Genomic DNA, 17,859 nt, shown 5'->3' with positions numbered 1-17,859 from the left:
AATACTTTATTAGTGTAAATTATAGTTTATTTATTAATTATGTTATATCTAAAAGGGCCAGTCACTTTATTCTTTATTTTAGGAGAAATTATAATTTTCTATTTTTTCATACTACATTACTCCTATATGACTTTTAATAAAGTATAAAACTTATGACCTTACATTTATAGATCAGTTAATATAAATTTTTCAGTTGTTTTGTTATTATCGCTACATAATAAACGTCATTCCCTGCTATTTACGTTAGTCCCAAGCACCACTAAAAGCTAGGGCCTGATGGTCTAGGGACTGACGATTTGGAATAAAACTTAACACAAATGAATATTAACTTTATATTATAAGATGATTAATACGATGTGCCGAAAATGGCCGAAAAACCACACGTAAATACTATTAAATTATATACAATTTCCTATTATAATCCATAAAGCTACTAAACTAGGAACTGACGAAGTGACTGGATCAACACAATGTTTTCGCTACAACAGGCGCGTTTACACTAATTCAAAAAACGGCTGCCACAAAGCCAGTATCGTCTGAGGATAACTTCGTATCGTACTTTAAATTGAACTAAGTGTCATTCAGTCTATAAACATATTAAAGCGTAAAATTATAAAATCAATGCGTGGCGAGGGAATGACGATAAAATTTGTGGACACTTTTTCAATCTATGAAAATCAAATTATTGTTTAATGAAACCGCAAAATATTAACAGAATTTGGTGTAATGTATGATTAAATAGATAATTCGTTAATTAAACTAAAGGATTAAGTTCATATTTCTATAAATATGGGTGCCGAAACACAAACTTTCGGAGTACGGACATGCCTAGGGAATGACGTTTTGGGTCATTTATAAGAGATTTAAGATTGTTTAAAAATAGTTCTTAAAAATATATTTGGGCGATAAATAAAACACATTTAGAGCTATAATTTAACAATTTTGAAATAAAATATTATTAAATTATACTAAGTGGAATGTGGCGGGGACTAAGAGTTGACACATTTTTATGGAATGACCCCTATATCTATATCTGTGTTTCGTATTTACAGTATGGACAGACGTTCTTAATCACAAAGATAAAAATAATATTGTGCAGTTTGTTCACAAGGAGTGTGAATAAACCTTAGCTTTAGGACATTATTAAATTCTGTCATCATTAGAATTCTACATTATTTCTGATGATGAACATAGGTGGTACGAAGTTCGCCGGTCGCCTGCAAAATATTTCACGTCCTTATTCACAAACGATGCTTGCTTAAGTGAAGCAGCAAATCTAATGCACAGCGCGCGCAGCGTTGAATAGAGCTCTGTGATTTGTTCGCGTGTCACCCTGTGCGTCCACGCGCACTGTGAGACCTCATAGCACATTGTGAAAACGGGCGTCACACATAAGCTTGTAATGGAACGCAAGCGCTTACGAATATTTAAATTCAAATTATAAAGAACCAAATCGCGTTTTCCCGCCACATTTTACGTCAGCCCGCTAACTTTTTCGGCGGCGACCGAGTTCAAGGTGAACTCTAGCGGCCAGTGACAGAGGCTGTAAAACCAAAACCGAATAATCTACGTAATGATTAGATACGCAAGAGAATATCTTTGTGTTCTAAGTTATTCGTGATTAATGCATGAATACTGACGTGATAGCGTGGAATGGAAGAATGGAACGGGCGCATTTGAAATTTTGAATTTGGAACGCCTTTTCTTTGAATTTTGATCATTGAATGAAGAACAAAAAGAGGAATGACAATCTGTATACATTTATACTTACTGGTAAATATAAAAAATACATTACCTAGTTCTCAAAAGTTTAATCCTAAATCAGTATGGTGATTGATTACTGTAGTGACCACACCACCACCAATCAAAAAACTCACATCTAAGCGATGTAAGAGAAATCCCATCAAAAACAATACTTGTCAAAAAAACCAAGTCTCGCAACTCAGTTGTTCTACGGTAAAAAGTTGTGAGATCCATGTAATACCAAGTCCAGGCCAGGAAATCTTTAACGTTTTACATAAATTATTGACTTGGCCATCGCACTAAATAATTTAATTTACACGTGTTTTCATGCGATGGCCAAGTCAATATATTTATATCTCATTTCTTTTTGTATTTTGTAGACAGCAGTTATGTATCTAGAAAACTGGACCGAAATTGAAAAATTTTACTCGACTTGGCGGTTGCACTACCGTGCCCCCAAATATTTTAGTTTTTCCTTGATTCATACACCAAACACTACTTATATTCCAAATTTGAAGCTTCTAGGTCTGCTAGAAGTGCCTTAGAATTTTGATGATCGGTGAGTCAGTCAGTGAGTCAGTGAGTGACAAAATTAAGTAACTTTGACCCGTTATAATTCTTAAACTACTGGTTCAAATTGAATGAAATTTTAAATATACCGTGTCTTTACAATGCCTGCATAGCTAATGAAAATTCAGCCTTCTAGTTTTATCCACAACGAAGTTACAGGCGGTCGAAAATGGCCTGAATTGCTTCGAGAAAAGGATGGTACGGCCGTGCCGCTTTTTTGCTCGACTTGGTGGGGGCACTGCCGTGCCCCCAGATTACTACGATGTGACGTCACTGGTTTTGACAACTGGCCAATTTATGAATCATTTCATAACTATAGAAAAAAGGAAATAACTTTATTCTTATGTGTTCTTTAAATGATTTTTTACAGTGAACAACATGTCAGACTAAAAATTATACTTCTTACAACTAAATTAGAAGTCAGAATTGATTGCAAATCTTCTCAATTCATGTCATGCTTATTCGTCAACATTTTTAATAACATCAAACTACGTTGTAAATGTTGTAATTTTCAAAATGCGTCATCATTAAGATCAAGGTGTACATACAGTCCTCAGCATATATGTGTAAACCAAGAGTTAAAAAATCTTAAAATTAGATTAGTAAACCTTATTACGCAAAGTTTAAGATTTAAAATTCTTCAACTAACTATACATATTTTATTATGGTAGGACGATCTCTTGACGACTGTACATGTTAATGGCCAGTCTTATGACTTGTTTGACAATTTTTTGTTTTTTATTACGCGATCCAAGGTTGGTTGTTGTACTTGTTAGTACCTTTTTACGTAAAACTATGAGTCCACCATACTCTATGTCATATGGTCGACAGCATTTTTAATTCTTCTTCTTTTCGTGTCGACAACAAACCTACACAGTGTCAGCCCAGAACTCCGCCACAAGAGTGGCGTTGTCAGTAGCACTCATCAAATCCTCCTGCGTGCAGTTGCTTGGGCACTTTGGGCACGACATCAGGTGGTACTTCATCGACTGGGGAACAAAACCTTAACAAAGAACAAAGACTTAAGCTTATCGCCGAGATCTCACATCCGAAACACGGTAACGCAGTGTTTGTTGCTCCCGGCGTAAGCATCATTTCCACCTCGTGCTCGTCACAAAATGACAGCATTTAATTTTGTGAACATTTTGTTCCAAAATAGCTATTATTTATTACAACTACTAAAGTGCCACTGCCACAATGTGGGGACTGCTGTCCATACTCAGTGTACTCGCAATGTACTTTTTTACAAACATCAGCTCATCAACGTCACCACTCAATGGAAAAAAAATCAATTTTATTTACAAAGAATTTGGGGCCAGAGGTCCTCACTCCTTCGTTGCCCCGAGGCCTCCAGATCTCTTAATTCGGCACTGGATATAGGGCACAACATTGTTTTTGAAAAAAGGTAAGAATTAGCATGCTATAACATTGCAGTCTGTTTCTAACGTCGTATCTCACATACGAGAATTCTAATGTGAAACATACTAAAAAGAAATCGCGAAAAACGTTTGCTGCTGCGCAACCGAAAACTGCGCAACTTTCGCCATTACAATGGATTTAGGCGCATAAACTTTCACTCGGAATCTGCTTTCTATTTTTATTAAAGGACAGATTAATAAATTCATAAACAAAAACTACTAGGTGGACCGACGATCTGGTAAAGGTCGTGGGAAGAGCCTGGATGCGGCCAGCGCAGGACCGTTCATTGTGGAAAACCTTGGAGGAGTATTTTGTCCAGCTGTGGACGTCATTTGGTTGAAACGAACGATCGAAACAAAAATAACACACGTTCCAATTTTAAATTTCATAATAGCACGAATAGCTTCAATATCATAGTAAAAAGATGTTCAGTTAATTCCAAATTCAAAAATATTGAAACTTTTGAATTCGGAAAACATAAATTAGAACTTCAATGATACTTCAAATAGTTATTTATGTAAGTAGGCTTCCAAAGAGCACTTTTACACGTCCCAACCCTACCACTGCTTCAGGACAGTAATATGGGTCAGTGCTGAGAAGAAGCAGCGCATGAAACCCGCTTTTTTTTTAAATTATTATTAGTAATTTGTATTGCACAAATTACTAATAGTCCCGTTAGCCCCTCGTGGTAAGCTAAATATGCTTGTGTTACGAGTGGGCTCACCACAATAGTCGAGCGGCGTGGGATTCGAACCCGCGTTCCTCGATTCTCGAGTCGGCCAGGCCGATCCCTTCACCGTTCGGCTATCATCATGGCTATCCAATACTATCCATTAGCTTAATCTTTATCTATGGATTTGTTTTTGCAAAAAATTAAACCAGTCACACCTACTTAATGACTTTTTAAGCGCCTATTAAATACCCTGAAAGTCACACATAAGCCGAATCTAAATCTTTCACCTCATTCGAAATGGGTCGTAAAAGCCACCGACATTTCAAGATCATCCAAAATATGCTGAGCTCTCGTCGCCAATTGACATAAAGACACCATGTGCGATGTTATACTGGCCGTGGACTATATTTGGATGGACGCCATAGTGGGCAAATGGCCTTTAAGTCATATGAATGACGCTTAAACAAAAGAAAGAGAAAGTTCAACGAATTATAAGATTTTTGAATGCAATTTTTAACTTTTCTCAAATAAAAATATGATGATTGAAACCCTGAAAATATGATTGACAATTTATTTCATCATCATCATTTCAGCCAAAGGGCGTCCACTGCTGAACATAGGCCTCCCCCCAATGACTTCCACATCGCACGGTTGGTAGCGGCCTGCATCCAGCGCCTTCCTGCTACCTTTCTTCTTCTTTTTTGATGATGTTGGCAATACACGTCGAGGTCGACTTGCTGCTACCTTTATGAGGTCGTCGACGAATTCAATTAAATTAGATTTGCTACTTTCAATTGAGTTTACTTAGGGATTTTATTATGTTACAATATTAAGTATGTCTTTGAATTGATGTAAACTATACATGGCACCTACATACAACCTTTCGAAGTACATACATTTTCTTTTGCGCACACCTTAAGCTGTGTGCTTTGCCTTTCTGATATTTAGAACTGAAAAAAATATTTTGGTGGACTGCATTTTGTCGGCTGCATCATTATCGATGTCATGTACTAAAAAAAATTAAAAATACATTTATAGCAATATTTTTTATGGCGGGAAGTCAAGAATGCAACTGTTAATTTTAGATGGCTGTTTTCTTAATTTTTTGGTTTTGTTTATTTTAAGCGACAACTTAAATCACTCATTAAAGACGTCCTCATTTTCTTTTAATTTAAGAAGTCTACAGCAAATATTACAGTGGTATCTTTACATAAAACAAGATACACAACACAACCTTCAAAAGGATTTAAAACCCTTCAATCAATTGACATACTTTTTTATATTGAACATGAATCAAAACAATGTCTTTTTTCACTAAAATCTCACAGATTTTGTTTGTTTTATGACAACTAAAGGATTTTTCATTGCTCTAAAGTGCTATTTTAGTTTGCATCGTTCACGTTATATGAAAGTGTGCGATTGAAAAATTAATTTTCGAAGGCAATTTGCAGCCGTCCTTTTTACAGTTCATCAGCCAATAATTTTATTGCAAAGTAGTCCTTAACTCAACGGCATAAGAAGCCACAGAGCTTACCTTGATAAATCTTAGCTCGCACCATAAAAGTAAGACCTCGTATGGGTCTGACTCAAGTGGCCTTACATGGTGATACTGTACTACCATCTGGCTGATAAAGTAGTAACAACATTTTGAGTCTTATTTCAATGGGATAATGTTAAAAATGCAGTAAAAATACTAATATGGAATGGTTTGGTGGTCGAACCAAAACAGAAATCGGTTGGATGAGGGTTGGAGGCAAAGTTTTAGTGTTTTTTTCTTATATTATTAAAGTTTTAGTATGTAGGTATAAAAAGTACCAACTTGTATATTTTAGGTATTTATTTATGTCTATTCACCTGAGTACAAGCTCTGTTTAATAATTTGTAGCTAATAGCAGTAACAAAAACTATTTTAGTTACGAATTTTCAATTTTTATACGAATGTTTGTCTTTTCAAATTTTACGTAACCGCCTGTTTACCAAAAAAGGGTTCCAAGTACAAGCTACGCAACGCAATACTTTTTTTCAGTGGCTTGGTATAAACATACAAAAAGTTGCGTAAAAAAGAATTTTGTATGGCTTTAGCAATAAAACTCCCTTTTTCAGTTACGAAAGTTTGTAAAGAAAAATTATATTTGTAGGGTTTTAAAAAACCATTGTTTAACTGGCCTCAGAAAGTAGGTACACGTAAGAGGAAAATATAAAAAGAAAGAATGTATTTATAAATACATTGAAAACGTTGCGTTTGTTTTAATATGATCAATGGTATGATCATTGATCACCACTATAGAACTTATCAGAAATTATTTAGGATTCTAACGGTGAAAGAATTTTCCAAATCGGTCCAGTTAGTTACAGACTCAATTCCATTCAAAACAACAAACAGATCTTTCCTCTTTATAATATTAGTGTAGAATTAGACATCTTCTCCAATGTCAATGTCAAATCCGTCATAATTATCTCGAGTTAATGACCCCGCATTCATAACAAAGACCGTATCAATAACGCGATATAGATAACAAATTAGCTAACACGTCTAGAGCGTTCGACCCTCAGGTTTTATTTTCGACCGGTTTAATTTGACCTACACAAGAACGTCTCATTCCAGGGGCGTAGCTACCCAGCTACTAAAGCCTGGTCCGTGAGCACGTAAGCATGGGTAGCTTGGGGTCATTGGACAAAATTCTACGTGCTCACGGACCAGGCTTTACGAAGACGCGCCCCACAATGTTTGAGCGTTATCGGTACACGCTGAATCATCCATGAGTGCACACGCACACACACTACAATAATGCCGCTCGGATTGCTCGGATCAAACTCCCTGCACCCCGCGCTGCCTGAAACTAATAATTGGTGGGGCGCATCTTCGTGGATGACACGATCTATAAAAGATTAGATAACGAATTAGCCAAAACGTTTAGAGCGTTCGACCCCTATTTTGTGGTTTGACCCTCAAGTTCGTTACTTTCGACTGGTTTAATTTGACCTATCCAAGAACGTCTCATTCGCAAATGAAAAGATTGGTCGGTCAGGGTCTTCAGCGATGTCTATCTACTACTATCAGTAATAAAAACCATTTAGCAAAGAGGCTTTGAAGCGCTTTTACACGTCCCATTATTATTTACACCCTACCACTGCTTCGGGAGAATAAATGGGCCAGTGCTGAGAAGAATCAGCTCAAGAAATGACATCGATATGACTGTCATTCCTTCCTTTGACTTAAGGTCCTGTGACCCCTAGATGGGGCAGAGGGCGTCCATTCCTTCCTTTGGTATGAATAATTCCTTCCTTACAACCACCACACAACGTTATTTTTGCACTGTTCAAAAGATATAGCTTGTCCTATAAATTTCCCTTCTAAGATTCTAAAAATAATAAATCTAAGAACATTAATTTTAGCTCTGAACTAAAACTACTAGTTAATTGGGCTGGCAAAAGTGCCTTAACTTTTATTTGCATAATACCTTTCTTTTCGAAAAACTTTTTGTCAAAAAAACAACAGATTATTTAAGAAGCCCTTTCTGCCATCGCCGTAAATAACCAGAAAACAAGCTAAATATGGTGTCATCATGCCGACAAAGAGCATGGTTTATTTGAATTATTGTCTGGCTCATATTCAATCTCATACTTGTGCAATATACCGTTTTGTTTGTACGAATCTCTCAGCCCTATCTTGGGAAAACAAAAAACAACAGTTCATGAGTCTCTGGCCAACGCACGCGTGCATCGAGCACGCGTCTACAACGACGCAGTTCGAAATTCGAATCAGTTCAAATCGAGACACCGATGCGAGCGCACGTCGCGCTCTCACTCGCAAACAAAGACGTTGTGCACGCGAACTTGAGTCCGACTCAAACTTTTTGCGGGCGTAAGATTTTAATCTTGGAACGCTAACGTTTGATTTCCAATTTTGAATGTTGTAAAAGTTTGAATTTCATTTAAATTTCGAACGAAAATACGCGTATTTTTTTGAAAACAAAGGAAAGGTGTTCAAAACAAACGAGTGTTGTTTATTATCTATGTCGCAATCAACTTAAATAACGGTGATGATAACAACGTAAATAACACTTTAATGGATTATTAATAGACTTTCAATTCATAAAGGCCCCAAATTAAAAAAGTTGGCCGATTTTTTGAAGATATCGAAGATGCGTTCAAACTAAAGATGGAAATGAACTGTTTTGAAACTATTTCCTTCATAATAATATCTCTAGCTAGTTCCATAAAGTTTATAATCCATTACCGCTTGTCGAAAGTATTTTTTATTGTTTTTGTGTCAAAGAACAATTCATTCGTTGACACTAGCAATTAATTACCATTTCAACTTACTACAATAGAAACAGGTCGGAATATTAATTGCTGTTGAATTAATACCTGAAAATCAGACTGTCGTGCTTTAGATCCAGAGGCTAACGGTCGTCAAAACCTTGTTATAATTTCAACTACTGCAGCATTCAAGGTTAAACGTCTTTTGTCCCAAAACAGATATCCCGTGAATGTGGCAACCTGCCAAAAAACTTTCAGTTTTAACATTTTGTGGAACAGTGACTATGTACGCGCCAGAAATGTCTTCCATAGTGAACTGTCGTGATTCAGGACCCAAGTGACGTTCCTTCAAAATGCCACCCGTCAAGCGAAAGAGGAGGATCGACGACAAGGTTAAATTTAGAAATAAAGACCAAACAAGGACTCGCTCTTAGCCGAATTCGTAAAATTAAGTACACAATTGATCTCAAGTATTTTAGTGCTCAACGTATAATAAATTAAGTACAACAGACTGATTTAAATAAGACTTAAAATGATCGCGTTGAAGAAGCTTTACGGGGACGAGTTGCTGCGGCTGGCTTTAGTCCTGAGTCTTCTCAAGGCGGACCCCAGCGACTATTTGGAGGGAGAAACTCAGCAGCTGATCACAGGCCTAAACATATCCAACGGGTCGGACTGGTCTCTAGAGCAAGAAGCCAGAACGCTGATCCGACCGAGGTTCGTCCACCCAAAATCGCTGGACAACATTCTAATCAACTACGAAAGGGAGTTGTTCGAAGAGCTGAACTCCCTGGGGCGATACGCGAACTCTTTGGAAAACAATGAACGGATATGGAATAATCGGGGTCCGATCCTTCATACATATGTATTGAATAACGTAGCTACCGACACAGTCGCGCCGTCGCTGGCCTCAGCGCCGCTCGAGAGCCAGGAGAGCGATGGGGTGTCCGCCGACGAGAACGTAGCGCAAGAAGTCAAGATCTCTGATGAGGAGCAGCAGGAAAATGAGCAGCCAGACGCGGTTGTGACTCTCTCAGCTGACTTCCTATCCAACCACACCGAATCTGACATTTTCGCTGAGATCGCGTCCCGTTCTTTCGACGTCAACGAGTTCTTAGTCAACCCCAACGAGATGCAGATCAAAACGGAGCCCCAGGACTCCGAGTCCGATTTCATGGACGTCGTCGTCAAGAAGGAAAACAACGAGGATCTGTACAATGACAATGCGATCGACGATTTCGTGCCTTACTTCACGGCGAAAGCCGAGAAATTCGAGATGGGAGAGCCCAATTCCGTCTTCCACCAGAACATGGCGGATCTCCAGGACTATGAGGAGATCTTCGATGACGTTAAAGAACTGAGGAACGATCTGGAATACTTGGACGTGAAGCAACAGCAAGAGAATTTAGAACAATATCTCTTAGAGAACACTCCTTTGGATGCAGAGGCCTACGAATTGGCGCCCATTTTTGAGGATGAGCTGGTGTTGAATGTGAAGAGAGAAAGAGCGAGCACTAGTTTCACTTCGGCTAGTTCGAGTGGTGTGAGTGATATGGATGTGTCGGTGAAAGAGATGCAAGACGTCAAGTCGGAGCCTGATGAAGGGCACCATACTGGGGATGAGCTGACCCAAGAGGTAAGTGCTGCATGCCTTTGCTATACCATTTTAAACCTTGTGTATTTACCATTAAGTGTTAATGTTCTGTTGTCGCACGTGACCTTGACCCTCGACGAAAATAACTCAGTACAACAATGTTTTTCGCGCAATATATTTAATCGGTTCACTTGTGATAATCATGATGATGATTGAAATCCTTATCACTCGGTAAGAAATCCGATTATTAGTCAATAAATTTTATAGATAGGTTTTGTCTGATTAAAATGCGTCTAATTTGACTTCTACTCGTAGTATAAATCGAAAGTTTCGACGCATACGTTTAGGGACTAGTAGACTAGACTACACAACTTTTGTGGTTATCGAATACAGTTTTTTTAATCTGTAATCTTAACAAAGAGATTATACTGGCTTTTCAGACGGTCAATACATAATTCAAATTTTAATCTTCGAACAACTGACGATTTTAGTGAGACAAGATTGTTGTTTAAAACAAAGACTGCTTTTGACCAAATGTCATTATTTTACACGTTAATTAGGTTTTTTTTTAGTGTATGGTTTTAGTTTTTATGATCAGAACTATACTATACATTGGTAGACAGAAATATGCGATTAAGTAAATAATGTAGAACAAAGGCATACTTTTGCTTAAAGTATTTTAGCATTTCCTCTTCGATTGCACCACTGCGCAATAATACATAGTGTATGTAAAATAGTTTGTATGATTATGTGTTTATGGTCTAAATTGGATAAAGAACAACGTTATCAAGTTCGATAAAAACATGTTGTTTTGTCTAATTTTACTTCTTTTCTCAAGACTTGTAAGTGGCCAGTAAAGTTTTAAAATTTGAATTTTCGTTCCAAAATTCTTAATAGACGTGACCAATCAATTGACGTACTTTTTAAAACTGTCAAAACGACACTCTCATACATTTTGTATGACGTCACTATTTTGTCAACTCAATCAAACTAGGTACTTCTTTCAATTACAATGCAACCAAAAATCTTACTTTACAGGTAATTTAAAATTAATTAAGTTTTTAAGACCAGAATGAAGAGTATTTTAAAAAAAGTTGTGATTTCGATTTTTTTTAATAGTCTATTCTATTTTCAAATGTGTGTTGCTGGCTTGCTGGTGCAATATATAAAGTGAATTGAGGCAATAAAACTAAAACATATCAGGAAGCATCGAGTTTAATGTACAACTGCACAGTTATTGAAATATAGCATCTATTACAAACAACATAAGCCTCGGTATTTACTTGCACTGTTGTACATAATACCAGTAAATATAAACATTTAACAAAGGCAATGTTCGCGCCAAGTAAAATTATTACACAGATTATACATCTGGTTGATAACCTCCATTACACCAGCGTCAAGGTTGAAATGCTATTCCGTATAGTCTATGGTCTTCGAGGATCTAGGTCAATCCTTAAATAAGTCACACACCGCAGTGGTATGCTGAATAAATTGTCTAGCAAGGTTTATGCTGCAGTACTACTGCCCCCTAGACAAGTGGCAAAACATGATCTATCATGTCACCCAACTAGAAGATCGTGAGTTCGATTCTCAGCTAAGGCAGGCTTTTTGTTTAAGGCCTACCAAATAGGCATTATAATATTCTGTTGCGAACCACAACTAAGTATTCTAAATTCCAGCAATAATCTAAACGAATTTTACACGTTTTTGGCACACAAAAAAGCACATTTTGCGCTACATTTTACTTTAATTCGTTCCTTTTGAATTCACAAAACACATTAAGGTCAATGCACTCGTTAGCCGCCATATTTGGTTTTTGGCGCCAACTAAATGTTTATTTCATGATGTAAATTAGTCAATTTTACTAAACGTAAGCAATGCGTCAGAATTGATGAATATTTAACATCGATTTCTTATATTCACTACACAATATTATACTCAATACTCAATCGTTTATTGCATAACCACATTAGCATTCACATTAGGTCTTACAATTTAGGCAGTTATACAATGTGGACCCAGTTAGGGCACAGCAACTTTAGGAAGGAGACAGAACGACGATCTTAATAGTTTCAAAAGAAATTAATGTACAATTGAGTTTGGTGGAAATGTCATTATTAAAAAAACGTTTCGATAATTATAAAATAAGGATAGAATTATAAAATAAAGTCGCTTGGCCGTCTGTCTTTCCCTATACAGGGTGTTAGGTAAATGGGTATATGAGCCGACACTAGCCCATGTTAACATGGCCATATAAATGGTATGATGAAGTCAGAAATTTGATATCATCATTTTAATTTTTTTAATTTTCATACAAAATAAAATTTATAAAATCCGATTTGTATGAAAATTAAAATAATAAAAATGAAGATATCAATTTTCTGACTTCACCATACCATTTATATGCCCATGTTAACATGGGCTAGTGTCGGCTCATATACCCATTTACCTAACACCCTGTATAATATCTTTAAAACCACGCAACCAATCACGCAACGGATTTTGATGCGGTTTTTTTAATAGATAGAGTGATTATAAAGGAAGGTTTATATGTAATACTTATCACCCGTGCGAAACCGGGGCGGGTCGCTCGCTAGTGATGAATAAATAATTTTTTATAAGATCAATGTATGAAAACCAGGACCGGTTTTCATCATATAATAATTCATCGCTATACGAGCGATGTTAAAATATTTCGATTCAATTTAATTAGATATGATAATCGATATTTTTTAGATCAACAATCGGAAATGTATGTTACTTGACATAAATCAATTGCATTTAATAAGAATACATTATAAGTCAAGTATCGAATAGGAAACGTATTAATTTAATCAAGTAATTTTATTAAAGAGAGGAAAATAAAATAAAAAAATAGCACGCGCAGCTATACGTAAAGAAAATAACGTCCGTATTCACAAACATTACTATGAGGTCTCACAGTGCCCGTGGACGCACAGGGTGACACACGAACCAAGAGTTATATTCAACGCTGTGCGTTCGATTTGCTTCTTCACTTAAGCAAGCATCGTTTGTGTATACGGGTGTTAGTCAAGTCAAGAAGCCCCAAAATCTTCATAGAGGATAGTTTCTTTTTGTTTCAAAATGTAAACTCAAAAATATAAAACGTACTCTAATATCCGGTCTATTCCATTTCGATCACCTGGATTAGATCACCCAGGTGTCCATAGGCGACACTCTGGTATCCTTTGTTCACCCATAGCCTTAAGGCCATGGGTGAACAAAGGATCTTATATGATCACCTCAGATCATAGAAGGGAATAGATGTGAAACAGGGGCGTGGCGCGTGTCTCCGCGATATGCCCAGAAACGAACAACGGCCGCGTAGCTAGGTTAGTCGCGATTCAGTCGTACTAAGGAAATGTTCTTCGACATTTTGGATAATGCGTCGTTACGTGCAATAAAACAAGTGAAACGAAGAACTACAGGAACAATGGAGTCATTTACTACATGTAAGTATTGCAAATCCATTGGTATTTTGCTTATAAATAAAAAAAACTAAACATTTTTACGAACGAATTCAGTGCCGTAACAGTTACTGCGATATCGAAATCAGTGGTGATAAAATTCTAACACACTTGTACATTGACGATTTAGTTAGCAACCACTTTATGTCATGCTCAACTACTGCGCAATGTATTTAATTTCTTCCGATATCCACTGGTCGTGTGAAAATACAAAGTACGGCCGCATGTGCCGGTCGTAACATAGTGCCGTGCTCGTGTTCTAATGCGGTTTCCTATTATCGATAAATAGAAGTAAATTTTAATTTTCTATTTTGTAATTTTAAATAAAAAAATGATGTGTTACTTGCGATTATAAGATTTTACAAAAAAAAAATAACAGTAGAAGTAATTAGTAACTGTCAACTATGTAAAACTCATTAAAAAAACTCATTAAAACTCATAATTAAAAAGTAAATGCGTGATAGTACTTAATAATAACGTATAATAATAAAAAGGTTTTCATACATATAAGCATTTTGTGAAACCAGTTTCGAGCCTTGCCCCTAGTGATTTAAAGTATCGATATCTTGTCGACTCCATTTTATCTTTCTTCTCTCACTAGCGTTTTCAAAGTGTGCGTCACGTCACGCGGCCATTGATTGGCCATAAGGCACGCCTTCTGGCCAATCACAGCACTTTTAAGCCGGTTGCACATGTTGTCGTAGACTCTCAGTCGCATTGTTTTTACACAGTTGAATGTGTGTGTGGGAGCTGTGGTGGGGGAAATGTGGGGACACTGGTTCTCGTTGTAGTTACGCGCGACTTCATATCTATTCTCTTTCTATGATCTGAGATGATCACCTAGGACAGAGGTTCCCAAATTTATTTTGTCTACTGCCCACTTTGAGAATAATTCTTTTAAGCGCCCCCATTAAATTTTCAAGAGTCAAATGCTCAGGCGGTGTCTAAGAGACCTCCTAAGTAGATGAAATTACAAATGGCCTACCAAGCCTCTACACAATGCCCCGATTTTTTTCCGGGGTCTCTTACCGCCGCCGCCCCCTTTAAGCCTGCAGCGCCCACAATGGGGTGTTATCGCCCACTTTGGGAAAGACTGACCTAGGACCTAGGTGATCAAAATGGAATAGACCTTCTATTCAAAACTAGCACAGACTAATACAATAAAAATATCGGTGTATGACATTACGTAGCAACTAGTTTATGTGTCGTAATCTTAGTTTTAAGTAACTTGTAGTAATATAATAATATTGGACTTTGTCTTCTAGCCCTACGAGTATCTTGGTAATAATATCTTGGTAATTTTAGAATTTTTTGACACTTCAAAATAGGAGGTTGTCGATTCAGTTAATTTATTTATGTTTTAACAGAATTTTTATAAGTAACGCAAACTTAACTCAAAAAAATTACTAGACTACGCGTGAAAATATAATAGTTTGAATTATTTCCAATTTGTGCAACATTTTTCTTCACTGCTCTGCCCCTATTGGCTGTAGGGTGATGTTATAATATAGCCTAAAGCCTTCCTCGATAAATGGGCTCAACACAAAAATATTTTTTCCAATCGGACCAGCAGCAGTTCCTAGATTAGCACGTTCAAGCAAACAAACAAACTCTTCAGCTTTATAATATTAGTGTAGATTCGTCTCTCCCTTTCTTGCTGTCATTGCTTCAAAATTATAATCACAAAACTGGCTCCTTGACACACAAAGTACTCGAACCTACTCCATTACGAATACAAACATGTATGTAAGGGCAAGTGGGTCAAACGAGATATTCTTCTTTACCTTTTAAGTATTTAGTAATTTACTTACCTTTACCTACGACTGTGGTTGTGTACTTGTGACAACTTAGGCCCAGAACAGACGGTGAAACGCAACTGCAACGAAACTGCAACTTTGTGATGATTCTGATGAATGAAACTGAAACTGAAAGTTTCAAACTTGTCGCGTCATGTGTGGTCTTTCAACGGACGCTATGGTAGAAACTTAGATGCAAGATGCAACTCAAAAGTAACTAGCAGTTGCAGTTTCGTTACAGTTGCGTTTCACCGTCTGTTCTGCGCCTTATTGTGGGTCTTGTAATAGACGTGTTGACAGTAATCAATTGACGCACTTTTTAAAACTGTCAAAACGAGACTCTCCCATAGATTTTGTATGGCAATACAAGCAAGTGACGTCACTGTTTTATCAACTCAATTACACTACTTTTTTCAATTACTAATTTACAATGCAACCAAAAATAGGTATGGGAACGGCACAGGAGGAGTGGCACATAATATGACGTGACAGAGTATACAAATCTGAAGTCTCGCTGACGTATATGGTATAGATTGCTGGTTCTAAGACAGTTGGCTATTCTCCTAGATTAGATCTGCCTTCATTACTTTGGTTGTATATTCTTGAGGTCATCAGTCCATCGAGTCTAGATCGTTTCATCCACGAAGGCGCGCCCCACCAATTTTTGGTCGAGGGAAACGCGGAGTGCGGGGTTTATTATTGTAGTGTGCATGTGCACTCATGAATATTTAGCGTGTACCGATAACACTCAAACGTTAGCGGAAGAATGGTGGGGCGCGTCTTCGTGGATGAAACGATCTATAGTATGGCCATACATTTTTTCCATTCAGTCTAGTTTTTCTTCGATTACAATTGGTAAACATGCACCGCGTTAACATTTGACATCGATCCTCGCACAGTATGTAATTAAACTTGTTGGTACACAAAACTGCACCTTATGGTTATTGGTTTAGAGATATCAATCAATTAACATTAAAGTAAAGAACAACAAAGCCCTCATGAATGTACAATCACAATCACAGCACGACGAATGTGTGTAGAATTTCTTCAGTGGATTTTGAATGTTATAAGTCTTTAGAGTAGGTCGAAAATCAATTGAGATAATTTTACATTTGTGGTGATTATGTGCTGATGACTGTACCCAGATAAATATATTATGGGCTATTATACTTATTCACATCTGATGACAAAATATAGAAAATTGCGACGTTTTTTTAGTAAGATTGAAGATAAGATAAAATAAAATCAACGATTACATTTATATTTTTTTTTGTCATTAAAACAGTTTTATCAATTCAAATTGATAATTTGACAGAATGAAATGAACACTATTCTAATTAAAATGGTAAAACGAATATTCCGAACTAAACAACTTTTAACAAATAACATTATTTCAGCCAAACTTCATGGGAAGTTAATTCTAAATGTTTTTTCATAAAAAAGAGCAAAACAACGCGCCATTCGGCACAATAAATGTACGAGACACGTTGAATACTTCATGAATTCTGGGAAAAGCCGTGAATAACACATACACAAGCCGTTTGGTGTATTTGGATGACGTCATTGTTTTCTCTGTAGCCAAACTTATACAATACACGAATGATGATGGTATATGATATTTACTACTAGACTAGCTTTTGCCCGCGTCTTCGCCCGCATGATATATTGTCTGTCACAGTGAAACTTTATTGCGCGCTATAAAAACTATCCTATGTCCTTTCCCGGGACAAAGAAATTTATCAAAATCGGTTTGATGGTTTAAGCGTGAAAGCGTGACAGACAGACAGTTACTTTCGCAATTTATAATCTTAGTAGGGATTGTAAGTAAAATATCATTGTTTGTGGTATAACTGTTTTAAAGAGTATTTTATATCTTTGTTTGTCATCTGTCATCCGCTTTGATTGAAGGACGTCGATCCGACGAAGTTCTGTTGTTCTGTTTTATTCTGTTTAATTTAGTTAAATCTCTCACTTTGCTTCTGGTAAATTAGAAAGGGTTGCCCTACAGTGGAGACTAAATTAGTGACCTGATAATGATGAATTTGATAATATACATATATCTAAAATATATAAAGCTTATTTTTATAAAAGCGAAAAGTACCTGACTCACTCACTTATCACGAAATCTCAGAAACTTCATGTGCTAGACTCGCTTACTCACTCAGTCTCATCACGAAATCTCAGAAACTACAAGTGCTAGGAGTCTCTTTTTCATGGGGGTTCCTTTAGAAATAAGTGCTCACTAAGACGGGATTTTGAAAAATTCAACCACTAAGCTCGTAAAACGGGATCCACGCGTACGAAGTCGCG

At 36.8% G+C, this 17,859-nt stretch overlaps 1 protein-coding gene across 1 annotated transcript in view; it reads left to right on the top strand.

Moving 5' to 3' along the window:
• LOC135085311 (segmentation protein cap'n'collar-like) overlaps positions 1-17,859 on the top strand; it is a 121,394-nt gene that overhangs the window by 10,214 nt on the left and 93,321 nt on the right. The window contains exon 2 of the mRNA XM_063980100.1: positions 8,888-10,304. Within this exon, the coding sequence (XP_063836170.1) occupies positions 9,201-10,304 (1,104 nt within the window). The 5' untranslated portion in view covers positions 8,888-9,200. The remainder of the gene's footprint in view (positions 1-8,887; positions 10,305-17,859) is intronic.

This window comes from Ostrinia nubilalis, chromosome 28 (genome assembly GCF_963855985.1).
Source record: "Ostrinia nubilalis chromosome 28, ilOstNubi1.1, whole genome shotgun sequence".
In the NCBI taxonomy this organism is placed as follows: Eukaryota; Metazoa; Arthropoda; class Insecta; order Lepidoptera; family Crambidae; genus Ostrinia; species Ostrinia nubilalis.
Note: the sequence above shows the minus strand (reverse complement) of the source record. Positions and strands in the feature narration are given on the sequence as shown.